Source organism: Urocampus carinirostris, chromosome 14 (genome assembly GCF_059441175.1).
Source record: "Urocampus carinirostris isolate Australia breed hairy pipefish chromosome 14, RoL_Ucar_1.0, whole genome shotgun sequence".
Lineage (NCBI taxonomy): Eukaryota > Metazoa > Chordata > Actinopteri > Syngnathiformes > Syngnathidae > Urocampus > Urocampus carinirostris.
This window is the reverse complement of record NC_142362.1, coordinates 1,295,088-1,312,470: the sequence shown is the minus strand read 5'-3', so window position 1 is coordinate 1,312,470 and position 17,383 is coordinate 1,295,088. Positions and strand designations below refer to the sequence as shown.

Below are 17,383 nucleotides of genomic sequence, written 5' to 3'. Positions count from 1 at the left end.
AGTTTTTATGGAGTTTGATTATTTTTACTCCTCTTACATTTTTATGAGTATTTCACTCTTTTATGGTACAATTATGTCGTTTTTCTCCAACTTTTCATGAAATGTCAGTATTTCCTTTCATATGGTCCTCCACAACGCTGGTTGATGCGTGGATTTAAAGTCCTTCCCAAGGGCATCTGCTGGCACTCCCATCAGCGTCAATGAGCCTCCCTCAGGTCCCTTTCCTCATATGCCAAGTCTGTTTATTTTTCTCCAATTTTTATTTATTTCGGAATACCTGACGACCGGGTCGGTACGGTCGAAGCCAGGGATGGACGACGGCCTCTCCCCCGGCGAGCCCATGATTTGCAAGGTGGTGTTCATGTCTACGTCCGCCGACCGCTTGACTGAGAATTCCATCACCTCGGAGGGGATCAGGGGCGTTTCTCCCTGGGGGTCGTCCGCCAGGAGATACCCTGAAAACAGCACGTAAAATACAGCTTAAACGACTGCTAGTAGGTGTTTATTTTTGTAGGTTCTCACCCAAGTTCGTTAGATGTGATACAGATATGACGGGGCCGTTTTGTTGCAGAGGAATAACTAAAAAGGACTAAAGGCTAGCGGATTTTCACGAGCATAGGGAGCAATGTTCCCTCTAAGCTGCGTGTGTGCGCAATTGCGCACTACCCACAGCTTTTCCGCGTACAAGAAAATCTAGCCAGCTCACAAAAATCAGGGCTCCAAATTGCTAATTAAGAAGCGAATTAAGTCAAAGTTACAGTGCATGAAGGTAAAAATACACGGGTTCCCCTGACGCTGTGTTCTAAATGCAGTATTTTGAAGTCAAGGTCGAAGTAGAACGACGTTGAGTAAAGCCAGTAGTTTTTCGAGAACCGGCTTCTTCGGCTCGGCTCACTAAAAAGAATTGGCTCTTTCGGGCCCCAAACGACTCTTCAGGTTGTTTTTGCTTCTTTAATCCCGATATGACCAAATATTATGTAAAATTATGCAGAAAATGACTTAAAGGAAGGGGGGAATAGAACAAAAAAAAGAAAAAAAAAATACCAAAATGAAAAAGTAGCAAAAAGCATAGAAAAAAAGAAACAAAAGAAAGAGAAAAAAAGAAGGAAAATTTCAGAAAAAAAAGCCAGAAAAAAAGAAAAGAAAGAAACAAAGAACAAAAAGAAAAAAGTAACAGCTAGGAAATAATAAACACAATGAGATTTTTTTTAAAAGGAATTTTAAAAAAGTGGAAGAAAAACAGGGAAAAAGAAGAAAAAGTTTGTGTTGCATTGAAATAATTTTCAATTATATCAATGAAATGAAATGATGTGCATTTCTATAGCGCTTTTCAAGTCAATGACTTCCCAAAGCGCTTTACAATGTGCTCCACATTTCCCAATAGCGGCCTTGCAGCCATGTAAGACGCTAACCTGCTTATTGGGGGCGTTAGGGGTTCAGTGTCTTACCCAAGGACACTTCGACATGTAACACGGAGGAGCCGGGATTCGAACTGCGATCTCTTGATCCCAAGACGAGCGCTCTACCTCCTGAGCTACTGCCGCCTCCAAAAATAACCTTAGTTATTATTATACTCAACACGATTAGTTTTCCTTTTTTCACTTTTCATAGTAAATGCACGTGTGTCATTTAATACATTCACCCGGAAGTGACTTTTTAATAGTGGTCCAAAATGGGACTCGAACCCGCATCGCTAATTTGGTATCCAAAGCGCGTTTTTTTTTTTTCGAAGTAAACGGGCAGCACGCCATCTGGTGGTGAAGTCAATCAAGTGAATCTTGTTGCCAACATTGTACTTCCACTCAAAAATGTAATTAAATACCGTTGTGTATCGTGCAACCGACTCATTAAGCCCACAAAAATATTAGTGTTATGCGACAAAAGATACCAGGAAAAAAAGAAATGGAAATCTTGTGAAAGAATTGTAAAAAAAAAATGACGTTTGTAGGCCATCGTACATGAGTCAATTCATTCAAATTTGGCGGAAACTCAGCAAAATATAAGCTGATGTCAAGTTTTGGACATGTTTGATCATGATTTAGTTGCCATGCTTTGGATTGCCGTTGCTCACTGTTGTTTCAAGCGTCGCTCACCCACTTTGTGTCAACGCTCGGACCCGTAAGGAAAATTTCGGGGAACATTGGGGACAACTCTGTTCAACCTCTGGTAGGACAATAACTTCCAAATTGTTGGATACGCTAAGCTTCTAGCATCCTTGAATACTCATAAAAGTACTTGGGTCTCACTGACCCGAGACCAGGATGAGCCAGTGGATGTCCTCATAGAGGTCGTCCAGTACTTTGCGGTCTACCGACGTCAGGTCCGACGTGGACATCAAGTGTTGCTGAGTTCTTTGGAGCTGACCATGGAGTCGGGTCACGCGGTCCTCCAGGAGGCTGCCGACAACAGCACACAAAACATCTCATTTGAATTCTACTCAAATAAAAGTGAATATTTTGAAGTTATGGTTTGCATTTTCACAGGGATTCTGTTATGTTTTTCACTTGCAATGTGTTCGGTGTGTAAAAAGCTCATATTGTTTTGTATTTTATCATTTATTTTTGGTAGATCAGTCAATATTTGAATCTAGGGATATTTTTTGTTGTTTTTCAAGAATATTTGATTTCAATTTCAATTTGTTACGAAACTCCAAACTTTAAATTTGTAAAAGTTCCACTGTTGACAGATGCCGCTTGTTATTCAAATCAATATTATTTTTTACCAGTGGGGGGCGCCAAATAGTACACAACGTCCCTTGAATTTGCTCAGATATCGTTTACCTCACATGTGTCAAACAGGCGGCCCGCGGGCCACATCAGGCCCGCTAAGGGATTGAATCCGGCCCGCGAGACAACACTCAGAGAAGCGCAAGAGAAAAACAAGCTGCAGGTTGAAATATGTCAACCTGATGTTGCCAACGCCAGGTGCCTCGAACAAAGACACTGGACTTGTATTTTTTTCTCTCTCTCTCTTTCTTTCTTTTCCACCCCTTTTCTCCCACTCTGTCTCTTTCACTCTCTGTGACTCTCTTTTTCTCTTCCTTTGTTCCTCTTTCTCTCTGTGTGTCTTTTTAACTTTTTAACTCTAACTTCCTTTTTTCCTTTTCTCTTTCTCCCTTCCCTTCTGTCTTTCCATTTCTCTTTGGATTTTTTTCTTCCTCTCCCTTTCTTTTCCCCCTCTCTCACGACTTTTTATCTCTTTTGTTTCTCATGCTCTCTCCCTCTCTTTCTTTCTTTTCCACCCCTTTTCTCCCACTCTGTCTCGGTCACTCTGTGTCTCTCTTTTCCCTTGCCTTTGTTGCTCTTTGTCTCTTTCTCTGTGTCTTTTAACCTCTTTTGCTCTAACTTCCTTTTTTCACCTTTTCTCTTTCTCTCTTCCTCTCCTTCTGTCTTTCTATTTCTCTTTGGATTTCTTTCTTCCTTTCCCTTTCTTTTCCCCCTCTCTCACGACTTTTTATCTCTTTTGTTTCTCATGCTCTCTCCCTCTCTTTCTTTCTTTTCCACCCCTTTTCTCCCACTCTGTCTCTGTCTTTCACTCTCTGTGTCTCTCTTTTCCCTTGCCTTTGTTGCTCTTTGTCTCTTTCTCTCCCTGTGTCTTAACTTCATTTGCTCTAACTTCCTTTTTTCCTTTTCTCTTCCTCTCTTCCTTCCCTTTGCGCTTTATTTTCTCTTTTCTCTCCTTCTGTCTTTCTATTTCTCTCTGGATTTCTTTCTTCCTCTCCCTCTCTTTTCCCCCTCTCTCACGACTTTTTATCTCTTGTTTCTCACGCTCTCTTCCTCTCTCTCTTTCTCTTTCTTTGTCCCGGCCTCTCTCCTTTTCCCTCCCTCTTTCTCTTATTTCTTTATCTCTCTTTTTCTTTCTCTTTAATCTACTAGTCCGGCCCCTGATAGAATGTTTGTACTATGGTGTGGCCCCCCGAGTTCGACCCCCCCGGTTTACCTGGTGAGGAGCGGGATACAGTGGTCAGAAGCGACCCGACCCAGCGTCCCGATGCTGGACAGCTGATCGGAGAACAGCTCCCTGTCGTCCTCTTGCAGCTCGTTGATCTCCTCGTCCTCGTGGGAGGACACGCCGTTGAGCGCCTGAGGAAACGGAAGCGGAGGAAGGACAGTCAGGACGAGGATCGGGACGTGGATCCGAGGAGAGGACAAAGAATCCGGACCAGGTTGCGGGTGCCGTCCGGTGCGGCTAGGTGACACTGGATGTAGGCGTTGAAGACCCGCACGGCCGGCTGGACGAAGCAGCCGCGAGGGAAATGTTCCTCGTCCTGGACCAGGGTCAGCCAAGACTCCAGGAGTCTGTCGTAAGCTTCCATGTACACCATGTCGTCTTTGTCCAGCTGGAAACAGGAACCCGGATCCTCGTTCACATTTACCGACAGAGTCTTCGACAAAGACTTGAAAATCATCAACTGCTCTCTGTTCGGTCTGGAGGACATTGCCTACAACATCATTAAGGACTCTCTTCAGCCCAGCCACTAGGACCGCCCGATCAACCGAAATCTAATCAATTGTGTGCCGACCAATGTTCCCTCTAAGCTGCGCGTGCGCGATTGCGGACTGCCCAGAGCTTTTTCGCGCACAAGAAAATCGAGCCGGCTCACAAAAATCAGGGCTCCAAATTGCTCATTAAAAAGCGAAGTTACAGTGCATGAAGGTCAAAATACAAGGGTTCCCTTGACGCTGTGTTCTAAATGCGGTATTTGGAAGTCAAGGTCGAAGTAGAACAAAGTTGAGTAAAGTCAGTAGAGTTTTTCGAGAACCGGCTTCTTCGGCTCGGCTCACTAAAAGGAACCGGCTACATGAGGGCAAGGAAAAACTCAAAAACCTCAGTCAAGTCCTGTGTATTTGTTTGGCCCTTGTGTTCAGTCGTGTTCTGCCCCCTGCATCATTCACGAGAGTGCGGCTTAGATATAGATAGATACTTTATTCATCCCCGTAGGGAAATTCACACTTCCAGCAGTCTACCCCGTTGTTTATTTACAGATGAACATGATGCCCTAGGGGTTTGTAGCAGAGTGGATGACGTCACGCTAGTCCAAAAGTTCGACATCCCTGCGGCAGATGGAAATCTTTTCTTTGTGAAAATCCAGGGATACACCACCTCGTGTTAGCAAGTCCGCCTCCTCTCCGATTCCCCCCGGCTTTCGTGTCTCTGTATAGCGGCGTTGAAGCCGGATAGCTCCGGGTAGCTCCGGGTGGTTACACGTTAGCGTCCGGAGCCACGTTTCCGCAAAACACAGCAACTGCGCTCCCTGTGCGCTTCGATGTTTTCCACCAGCACTCGATGATCTTATTTGGTCGTGAGTTCGCATTTACCATGATTACGGATGGTACCGAAGACTTATAACGGCGCTAGCCGCTTCGCTAGCTCCGGCTCTTCTTCCACGATAGGCCCCTTCATCACGCCGGCACGAGAATTCTTCAGGGCAAGGAGTTGATTCCTTGAATACACGCATTTCTTGTGCGTTAAAACCCATGTCCATAGGATAGAAGTAATCCATAGTGTAGTTGTCAAAACGGGAAGAAAAAACACCGAAGATAGGAGCAGACAAAAAAACAATAGAGCAGCTGCTGGAAAAGGCAGCCGCTCGTGGCAGCGCCGCTTGTTACATTAAAAAGAAATTCATCAATGAAGTTGTACCCTGGCAAAAGTCATAAGAGTGCAAAAAATTGGTGATCACCAGCGGGTGCTCTGTGGATTGTTATTCCGTCCGCGAAAGACTGAGAATCCGGCAGGTCTAGCCTACTGTGACGGCTAAGCTACACAGTCACCTTCACAAGCAACCCTTGTGGAGCCTGTATTTTACCAACGCCAGATCCATTACCCGCAAAATGGACGACTTGGAGCTACAACTTGTGGAAAAACGCAACATTCGGGACGCTTGTGTTTTAATCATCGCGGTAACCAGATGCTAGCGCCAGCAAGCTAGCCGATCTCTAAATCGCTTTCTTACTCTGAAAGGAAAAGCCCCCCCATTGTCCTTTTGTATAATGACAATAAAAGTGATTTTAATTCGTTGCAATTCTGTTTTAATTTGAAGATTTGTAGTCGTTATTTTGTCACAGCTGATACTCTCAGTTGGTCATGACGTCATCGCTAGGTAAGTTTGATTAAGTTCTTACCAAAAAAGTAGAAAAAAATAGAATAGAAAATGCACTTTTCTTTAAAAATCGAAATTGCAATACAGATGTGTAGCTATGATTAGGTTTTTTTCCAAAGTCGCGCAGCCCTACCGGTCACCACCTCTTTTACAATGTGTCTTCTGGCAGACACTACAGGTCGGTTAAAAGAAAAACTAACAAGCTCAGGGACAGATACTTCCCATGAGCCATCATGACCCTAAACAAGCACACCTGTGACAAAAATATTTCCAAAGTTGCAGCTCATGTCATTGCAGTTCCTCACCACTTCCTCTAGGGCGGCGCTCCGTCCAAACGAGCAGGTGAGCAGCGTTAGACAGTTGATGAAGGAAGCGAAGAGTTCGCTGGGCAGCGCCGTCAAAACGCTCCTCGGGAACATGGTGATCAGGTTGAAGAAGATGTTGGAGATGCCCACCGCCTCGGAGTCCTCCACCTCGATGCTGAGAGGAAAACATTTTTAAACCGGACGTTATATTTCAAGAATAAATATGCACAGATAGTATGATTTTTTTTTTAGGAGTGTCACTTTTGTTTACAAAAGAAACTGTTAAGTAAGACATTTTTTTGTAGGTTTCTTGGCTTGTGTGCTGCTGCTAAGGTATGAGGTTGCCATGACTTGGAACGTGTCCCGAATGCAATAAAGCGTGTTCCCTTTTTGCCATATTTCTTCTCTGCGTATTTTTTGGGGCGATGCCCGACGACGTTCTCTCCAAAATAAGTGGCGCCCGACCCGGAAAATCGAACCTAACGACGTTGAAACCTTGAGACATTGGCTGTTTTTCCCCCCCTTGAAAAAGGGCGAAGAAGTTTTGTTGTACGCCCGATGTAAAAGATGCACGCCCCGGGCGTCCAGGCAGACCTTATTTCAGACACTGCCTTTTGTAAGATTCAAAATATTAATATCTATATGGGGTTGGAGTTTTTTTTTCTTAAGCACACGGGTAGTAGGGGCAGTATTTCCTGTGGTGTGTCTTGGGCAAGTACAGCCTAGTGGCGGCCATCTTTCTTCAGGCCAATCTATGTTTCCACCCGGTCTCGAACCGCGGACAAATGTGCTAACAGCATCCAAAATTTGATGGACGCTCTTAAAGCACTTTATATCTTTTAACACGTGCGATTTTGTTTCAGGCGGTCGCTCAACTTCCTTTTTTGACACGGCGGATACGAAGCGCCGAGACGGTTAGCGCTTCTTACGAGTCCCGTTTTTAGCGAGCCGCCGCCGCCGCGCTAAGCTTTGTCCTCGTCGCCCGGACTAAAAGGCGCGTGGAAACCTGCCAGGCGGCCCGAAAACAGACGATAAAACTATAAATAAGCCGGGAGTCAACACCATGCGGCCGTTGGCGCGCAGACCCCGAAATACCCTTTGCCACAAAACCAAAAAAGCCACTGCGAACCGGTTATCTCAATTCCAAGATATTATATAAAAACATTCTATATTATTCATTGTATATTCATTTATCAATATACCAAAGCCGTATCCCCCTAATACAAAGGGTGTCAGACAGGCGGCCCGCGGGCCAAATCAGGCCCGCGAGACAACACTCAGAGAAGCACAAGAGAAAAACAAGCTGCAGGTTGAAATATGTCCACTTGATGTTGCCAAAGCCAGGTGCCTCCAACAAAGACACTGTACTTGTACTTATTTCTCTCTCTCTCTCTCTCTCTCTCTTTCTTTTCCACTCCTTTTCTCCCACTCTGTCTCTTTCACTCTCTGTGTCTCTCTTTTTCTCTTCCTTTTTTCCTTTTCTTTCTCTTCATACCCTCTGTGCTTTCTTTTCTCTCCTTCTGTCTTTCTATCTCTATTTAGATTTCTTTATTCCTCTCCATTTGTTTTCCCCCTCTCTCACGACTTTTTATCTCTTTTGTTTCTCACGCTCTCTCCCTCCCTCTTTTTCTTTGTCCCGCCCTCTCTCCTTTTCCCTCCCTCTTTCTCTTATTTCTTTATTTTTCTCTTGAATCTACTAGTCCGGCCCCCGACAGAATGTTTGTTCTATCGTGTGGCCCCTGAGTTCAAATGAGTTTGACACCCCTGCCCTAATAGGAAGGTGGCTGGAGTAGAGAGCACACTCCCATTCACCAAACACCCATTTTCCTTCGCTCTTCCCAACCTGACACCGAACATTAATAATTAAGAACATCATTAAGTCAAAAAAAAAAAAAAAATCAAATCACATAAGAAAAAAATGGTATCTAATTAGAGTGTTAATTTATTATTTTAGCATTTCATAATAAGAAAAAATACAAAAAAGAAACATTATATACTTATATTATTAAGAAGTTTTATACATAAACTAATAACATTTTGAAAAACCCATCAAAATAAAAATTACGAGAATACCAAAAAAATAAACAAATCAGATTATATTAGGACTCGTCTAAGGCAGCACGGCGGCGCAGTGGTTAGCGTGTGTGGGGCACAGTTCTGAGGTCATGAGATCGATCCTCCTGTGTGGAGTTTGCGTGTTCTCTCCGTGCTTGCGTGAGTTTCCTCCCACATTCCAAAAACAGGTTAATTGGACAGTCCAAATTGTCCCTAGGTGAGTGATTGGATGGTTGTCTGTCCCCGTGTGCCCTGCAGTTGAGGGTGTCCCCTGCCCACTGCATGAAGATAGTTGGGATGGGCTCCGGCACCCCCGTGACCCTATTGAGGATAAGCAGTACAGATAATGGATTGATGGATGGATGGATGGATGGATAGGACTCGTCTACAATTTTGCCCTTCATATTAAATTCTAAATTATATTTAGATTAAATATTATGTATTAAATTTATGTATACATTATTTAAACAATAATTTATATACTTCTAAATTATAGGAAAATCTTTTTTTAAATTTCAAAAAAATAAAGAGTGCACCAAAAAAACAAAAACAAATTATAACTGCAAAAAAGTTAACTATTAGGTGTTTTTGTCGTTTACAATGAAATAAATAATAACATTAATATTCATATCATCACATTATATTCGATTTTTTTTAAATTCAGTGAAAAAAAAATAAAATAAAAAAGAAAATTGCATAAAAACCTCTAAAGAGAGTGAGAGGACCCAAAGAGACCAATTAAAACCACAAATGAAGTTACAGTACTTTTGAGAGAGTCTCTTAAATTTTTACCCTGAATAATAATTTCTTTTTAAAAAGCAGCCGAGTATTTTCAGATTCGCACTAAATGCACGCAAAAAAGACGTCTCCGCTCTGCAAAAAGCGACATTCCGAGTCACACGCGGAGTGGAAAAATCAAAGGTGTGAGCTGAAGTGCTCCTTCAGCACAGATATGCCGGCCAGCTTCTCCGCACGTTGTTTTCCGATGAGGCCGACGGAAAAAAAAAAAAACAGATCCAGGAATAGGTGATTGTGTACACGTGTGGGGGGGATGAAAGGGAAGGTGGAGATTTACTCAGCGACGCTTTGGATTTTAATGGGAACCTGATGGTCCATTGTACAGTTTTTTCCTCATACCCGTTGATCATGCTGAGCAGACCCTCCACCAAGTGGGCCAGGTAGGAGATCTGGGCGCTCTCGTCCGGGAAGATGGGCCCGTGCATGGACGCCAGCTGGGCCAGACATTGTAAAGAGTCCTGAGCCATGTCGGAATCCTCGCGGATCTTCCTGTGGACCTGGACGGGGGGGAAAAGGAGAAAAGGCCAAATTAATTTTAGCGTTAAAATATATGTGGGAAAAATAGTAGTCATAGATAGATAGATAGAGATAAAGAGAGATAGAGGGATAGAGAGCTAGATACTTTATTCATCCCCTTGGAGAAATTCACACTTGAAAAATAAAATAATAAAATAAAAGATAGAATACAAAAAATGTTGATTTAAATAGTGCTACGGAAAATACACACTGTAACAAAAAAAAAACGGGTAATATGCAAATGTGGGGGTGGGGTTTCATGTGGGAGTTAAAGAGCCTCATGGCATGAGGAAGAAATGATCTCAGTCTGTCCGTGGAACATGGGAAAAATGACAAGATAAAATGGACATATTCAGGGGTGTCAAACTCATTTTAACTCGGGGGGGCACACGATAGAACAAACATTCTGTCAGTGGCCGGACTAGTAGATTAAAGAGAAAGAAAAAGAGAGATCAAGAAATAAGAGAAAGAGGGAGGGAAAAGGAGAGAGAGCGGGACAAAGAAAGAGAGAGAGAAAGAGAGCGTGAGAAACAAAACAGATAAAAAGAGAAGTTGCAAGAGAGGGGGAAAGACAGGTAGCGGAAGAAAGAAATCCAAAGAGAAATAGAAAGACAGAAGGAGAGAAAAGAGAAAAAGCGCGAAGAGAAAAGAGAGAAAAGGAAAAAAGGAAGTTAGAGCAAAATAAGTTAAAAAGACAGAGAGAGAGAGAGAAAGAGACAAAGAGCAACAAAGGAAGAGAAAAAGAGAGACAAAGAGTGGGAGAAAAGGGGTGGAAAAGAGGGAGAGAGAGAGAGAGAGAGGAAGGAATACAAGTACAGTGTCTTTGTTCGAGGCACCTTTCTTTGGCAACATCAAGTGGACCTATTTCAACCTGCAGCTTGTTTTTCTCTTACGCTTCTCTGTGTTGTCTCACGGACCGTATTCAATCCCTTAGCGGGCCTGATCTGGCCCGCGGGCCGCCTGTTTGACACCTGTGATTTAGGTTATGGTATTCTTTAAATCAGGAGTGTCCAAAATTTTCAGAAAGCGGGGGGCCAGATTCGGTGAGCCGAAAATGTGTGAGGGCCGACCATTCTTTGAACGCTCTTTTATAAATTCACCCTCAATCAAAGGCGTGCAGTGCTTCAGTGTGTAGTGACCTCGTAGCTCGTCTTTGTAGCATTTTCATTTGACTCCGGGGGTCTCGTGAAAAAGCACTGCTGTGCCGTTAAAACGGCTTCTGGTTGCTCTACCTTTTCACAGCGTTCGTTTTCAGTTAGCGTCTCAATAGTCAGTATATTTGGTATGGCAGTACCTTTTGATATGATATTCTTTAAAGTCTCTTTGCAAATTAGGCACACACAGTTGTTTCTAATTTCAGATCAAAGAAAAGACTCCAATTTTCACTCGTCCTTGTGGCGGCAGCCCTCACAGTCAATTTTCCTTTTTTTATTTAGAGTCCCAATGTCAGAAATGGGATGGACTAAAATTCTCACAGAAAAACAAGGTGCCCAAAGGGCTACAGCCATCAACTGAAGAAACGGTGATTTATTTATTGTTTGTACAAATTTATGTTGTACTGCGGTCACCATGCCACATCTTATTAATTTTATGACAGAAGCAGCGGGCCAATAAAAATTTGATCACAGGCCGTAACTGCTTGAAATGGTTAGTTTTAGATACTGGATATTAAAAACACTATCCAATAAAGACACCTAAATGCATTATTTAAGTAGCCAGGCACACTGCTGCATGCTTTGAAAACGGTAAATGCCCCTTTACACTTTTTTTCCAAAGGAATTTTCTAGCTAAGATGTTTTTGGTTTGATTTAGAATTGTTGCTGGGTCCAAAAAAGAAAACAAAAGTCTAAATTCTAACAAACATTTTTAAATGACAACTAAAAGAGGGAAAATTAAACGAAATAAAATACCAACACTTTTCTAAAAAAAAAAAACAAAAAAACCCTACTTCATGAAAAAAATTAAAACAGAAATATGAATAGAAACACAAAAAAATAAGTCAGAATGCTCAAAACCGACATATTACTATGACAACTAAAAAATGGGGAAAATGAATCAAAATGAAAGAAAAGAGAAAAAAAAATCCATCAGAAATAAAATAGAAATCTAAAAACTAAAACAATGAAGAAACCATAGAAATTCATATAGAAAAAAAATCATGAAAGAAAAACATGCAATGGCTGAATATTCTAAACTGCAAGCATATTCATTTAATTTTATCAAATATGGAGTGAAATGTGGCTTATTATTAAAAATGTTGTATGTAACTTTATTATGGTTCCTTCATGATTTTCCATTCAAATTTAAGACTTTTTCAACACCAGTTCAGTAAGATTTAATAGCAATCTCGCACCTATTCAGGCATACATTTATGAAATAACGCAAAAAGAATCCTTCAGAATAAGACAGGGACGAGTAACAATCACGTTTTTCATGAAACAATACAGCGTTTCATTGACTAAATAGGACAGGTATAGAGAGTAATGACTACTTATGTGCGATGTATATGCATAAAATGAATTCAAATTAGATATATACATTTAAAATGAAAAAAACAAATTCTATTGACAGGTATCTTTGGTGTTGATGTGACTTGAGCTGGTACAGTGGAGTTACTGAGTGTATGCAGAGTGAGTTTGGGGAGGCCGGTTAAAAATTTAAAAAAATTAGAAAACTTCTACTTGCTAGGATTGTCTTGCCCTTAAAAGATTGAATTTCTTTAATCATCCATCATTTTAATCATAGTCTTAATGGTCAAGGGTAAGGATTCATGTTCCTAAGACGTATTTCTGCGTAATCGCAAGATTTGTTTCCATGGTCATGGTGTTTTTGCTCCTCCATTTAGCATCACTGAGTTTTTGAACCCAGAGTTAATAAATACAGTAAGAAAATATAGTATTGCATCATCTTCGAAGTACACCTGGTGCAAAAAGATGACACAGCATCTAGGCCTATAAACCTCTGCTGCAATCTTTTGACACTGGAAAAATGAAACCGTGTGAGTAGTGTGTTTGTCTGCTTATATTACACCAGTAAACATCTTAACAAATTCAACAAAATCTAAACTCCAAATCGCAGGTTCAACCTGTAATACAGTATCCCATCCCAAAGTGACCCCGCATTTTAAATTTGGATTTTGAGAGATCGATTAAGTCGGAGAAAATGACAAATCGTTTTCCCACACAATGTTCCACAATTCTTATCCAGTTATTTGCTATATCACGCAGATATGACAGTCATGTTTTTTTGTAGTCCTTAATCATAAGGAGTCTCAAAAGGCTGCACAGACTATTTCAAACTACAGAGTAATGTAACACAATCCCCTGATCTAAAACCTACACGAAGGCAAAGGAAAAGTCAAAAAACTCAACACGAGAATGAAGAAACCTTAAAAAGGGACCATACATTAGGGAGTCCACTTTCTAAAATGACCAAGCTGCACTGAATGTAAAATTCCCAAACAAGACAATTAAATAAGTATAAAAGAATAAAAGTATAATGTAAAATAAATAAATCCAACAGGGAAAAATAAAGACATTTGAGAGATGAGTTTAAGACTTATAAACAAAATTTAAGACCATTTCAAGGCGTTATTTGCGGTTATCAAATTTGAAACTTAACCCCGATTATCTAACACGGTAAGCGCCGCTTATTGGCATTGACATCGATACAGTGTGCAAGCTTACATGGGGGATAATAGTTTTTTATTGTTGAATTACTTTTTGGGCTTGATTAAATGATGCAAAACATACCCCAATAGGTGAGACCGATTCATGTTTTGAATAAGGAATCATGCATTTGTAAAAAAAATAATATGTAACAAACAAAATCAATTTTTCTGATACTTCGAGAACCACCAGGAAAAGTATGTGTGTGTCTGTGCGCGGAGTCAAACTTTGGAACAATTGACACGACGAGATCAAACAATGTCCAACTAATCACGTCTTCAAATTTAAATACAGAGATGAAGGAAAATGGGGTATGAGTGATACTAGAGATTGGAAATACTGCGTTTACAACTATGGTTAACTTTGTTGTTATTGTTACTATTATTATATCATAACTGTTATTATTGCTATTGTTGTTATTATCATTGGTGTCACAATGATATTTTGTGACTAGTAACATTATAACGTACTACGATGGGTACTACGATTATTAGTATATAACATATTTGACTATTATTATTATAATAATAATTGATATCTGACCTATGTAATATGTATATCCGTGAGATTTTGTTGTATTAGACACAAAAGAGGAACCATCTATAAAATTTAATTAATAGGGAAGATGACGGGGTCGGGAAAATAAGGGTCTTACTACCCCTTTAGATGGATAGATAGATAGATACTTTATTCATCCCCGGAGGGAAATTCACATGTTATGTAACATTATTGTGTTGGGTCATTGTTTTTGTCCTATTTTTATTTTATGTTCGAAATAAAGTTGTCATTCATTCGTTCATTCAAAACAAATCTGTCAAACGCGAGCCGAACGAATCCAATCGACAGGGACTCCGGGGAAATCGGCATTCTCGAAGGTTACCTGTCAAAACGTCAATTTCCGGCGCAAGCGTCCGAGCCTTGGACTTCCGCCTGACCTCGCTCTCTCCCCCTGACACCGACACCGTCACTCAGGTCTCAAAACCCCACAGGCATCCTCAATCCAACCCAGAGCGGGAAAAACATCCCGATGAGATCTCGTTCCCGGCCGCCTCGGCGATGCAGGATTCCGTCGACTGCCGGCATCCGGAGGTCTTCACCCGGCTTCAATTTTCTCCGCTTTTCCTTCCCGGCTAAGATTTAGCGTAGCGGCGGTAGCGCTCGGTTCCTGCCGCCTCTCCCGACGTGAAGTCATCGGCCGGAGGGAGGGCGGGTGGAAGGCAGCTGCGCTAGCGAATGATGCGTGTCATACTGGTGCGCTCTGACTATTGTTAGCGTGCAATACAACTGTGCGTGTGTGTCGGAGGAAGTCGGCTAACTCCGCGGCCCGACGCTAATTAATCGACAAACGGCAAAGCCCCCGGAGCGCTGTTTGCGTCGTCGCCGGGGTAACCCGTTCCGCACTCATTTAGGTGCGCGACATGAAATGCAATTATTACATGTATTTATTCAGCCAGTATAAACCATAAACATGATCTATACAAGAAATCATTTGACACGCCAACTCTCAATAATGATAACAGATGTAAAAGAATAGAGTACCGTATTTTACGCACTATAAGGCGCACCTAAAAGTCTTCATTTTTTTCAAAAGCTGACCATGCGCCTTATAATACAGTGCGCCTTATATATGGCTCAATATTAAGTCGCAAGGTCTCGCAACTTACGCAACAGCCGCCGACTCGATTTTCCCCCGAACGTGGAGTAGTCCGCGGTGTATGCTGGGATTTATATACCGGCGTTTCATTGGCTAACCAATGTGTCGATCATCATTTGAATCGATCGCTATTGGCTGAAGTTATTCGGAGCCTAAGATAGGCTAGAGGGCCGAAACAAACCCTGCAATTGGCCGAAAAAGATGTGTCAATCATCCGTTAAATCGATCGCTATTGGCTAAAGTTATTCGGAGCCTCGGATAGGCTAGAGGGCCAAAACAAACCCTGCAATCGGCCGAAAAAGATGACTCTGAATAGCAAGCTTGCTAAAGTACGCCATAAAGAAACATGTTTCATTAGTCTGTATTTGTAAATATTTTACTCTCCTGGATTTACTTCACTCACGGTTGTAAGAAGACCATGATTGCGTATCATTATTGAACGTGAGAACTATATTTTCCCGGTATCTTGTTTTAGAACGATCTTGATGTTGAATGAATTAAAATCAATTCCAAGTGTTTATTGTCATACGCACAGTAAAGTTGCGAGCGAAAAAGAAAATAGAAATTAAGGAATGGTTGGCATTTCTTGAATCCCAAGACTTTAACCTTCCGAATGATATTTGAAACGATGCATTTGAGTGACATGGTACGGACACCGCATCCGCACGTGTCTACGACACGTATTTGCGTCTTTGCAAGCTTTGGGAATGTTAAGGGGGTAATCAGATGGACTGAATCATCTGACTGTTTTGTCCACGTTCCCATTGTAGCGCCTTATAATCCGGTGCGCCTTATCTATGGAAGATATAGGACCAAAAACAATTTTTTGGGGGTGCGCCCTATAACCCGGTGCGCCCATTAGTGCGGAAAATACGGTAATAAAGATATTGTAGTGTATAGTACAAGGTAATCATATAAAATCGTTTAAAAAGAAAGAATATGTAAAAAACAAGACTAGAGTAGAATAGGTCGGAGGAACGCCGTTGGCATAATAATACTATACATAATAATTTAAATCAATTCCTATTGAACATACGGATAGCGGAAGGGTAAAAACTCTCTTTAAGACGTGAAGTCTTGCTCGCAATGCAGCGAAGACGCCGACCTGACGGCAGGTCATCAAAGTACCTGCGAGCAGGGTGACTGGGATCGTCCATCATTTTTAGTGTCCGTTTTCTAGTTCGTTCGATGTAGATACTATGCAGGGATGGAAAGCCGATACCCATTATTTCGTCTGCCGTCCTCACTACTGACAATTCTTTCTGATTGACGCGACCAAACCAACCCGTGATTGACCGAGTTAAAACAGATTCAATGATAGCACGATAAAAATTGACTAGAATGGATTGACGGACTCCGAATGATTTGAGTTGACGAAGGAAGCAGAGCCTTTGTCTGGCTGACTTTAGAATATCAGTAGCATTGACAGTCCATGTGAGGTCAGCTGACAAGTAAGTACCCAGAAACTTGAATGAATGGACCAATTTCCACCTCACTACCATTAATTGACAGTGGCACATGCGGGGGAGTCTTAGTACGGAAATCTATTATCATCTCCTTAGTTTTACCTACATTCAATAACAGATTACTCTCATGATACCAGGTGGAAAGTGAATCAATTTCTGCTCGGTATTCAGTTTCGTCTCCATTTGAAATAAAGCCAGTAGCCGTGGTGTCGTCTGAATATTTAGTGGATAGTGAATGGTCAGAATTGGGTTGACAATCATGAGTGAATAGGGAAAACAAAGTTGGAGACAATGGACAGCCCTGAGGCGTACCAGTGTTGAGGACAATAGAACATGAATCTTTCTCACCAATGCCAACGGACTGTTCTCTATTGAGAAGGAAATCTAAAATCCAATTTGATAATAAAACATGAAAATTGAGGTCATGAAGAAGTTTAAAATGCACTTTAGAAGGAATGATAGTGTTAAAAGCCGAACTAAAATCTATGAATAAAACCCTAACGTATGAATTCCTATGCTCAAGATGACTTGGAATCTCATGAATATAAATTGAAATGGCATCATCCACACTTCTATTAGCACGATACGCGAACTGGTACGGATCTAGATTCGATGGTAGAAAGGACTTGAATTTCAATATGATCTTCTCGAAAGTTTTAATGATCACGGACCACGATCAGGAATTCAAAGACACGTCCTCGGCCCTTCAAAGGCCCAGGAGCAGTTTTAATGCTATGCTTACCAATTCAAAATAACCAAATTGTTCAATCCATAGTCAAATCCCGAACCGGTAAACTCCTCCCTTGAATCAGTTTGGG

General features: G+C 41.5%; 1 protein-coding gene across 1 annotated transcript in view; it reads right to left on the bottom strand.

Moving 5' to 3' along the window:
- xpo4 (exportin 4) overlaps positions 1-17,383 on the bottom strand; it is a 70,095-nt gene that overhangs the window by 11,373 nt on the left and 41,339 nt on the right. The window contains exons 8-13 of the mRNA XM_088352380.1: positions 9,601-9,758; positions 6,409-6,583; positions 4,163-4,339; positions 3,940-4,082; positions 2,251-2,396; positions 278-455 (exon numbers count right to left, since the gene is read on the bottom strand). Coding sequence (XP_088208506.1) covers positions 278-455; positions 2,251-2,396; positions 3,940-4,082; positions 4,163-4,339; positions 6,409-6,583; positions 9,601-9,758 — 977 coding nt within the window. The remainder of the gene's footprint in view (positions 1-277; positions 456-2,250; positions 2,397-3,939; positions 4,083-4,162; positions 4,340-6,408; positions 6,584-9,600; positions 9,759-17,383) is intronic.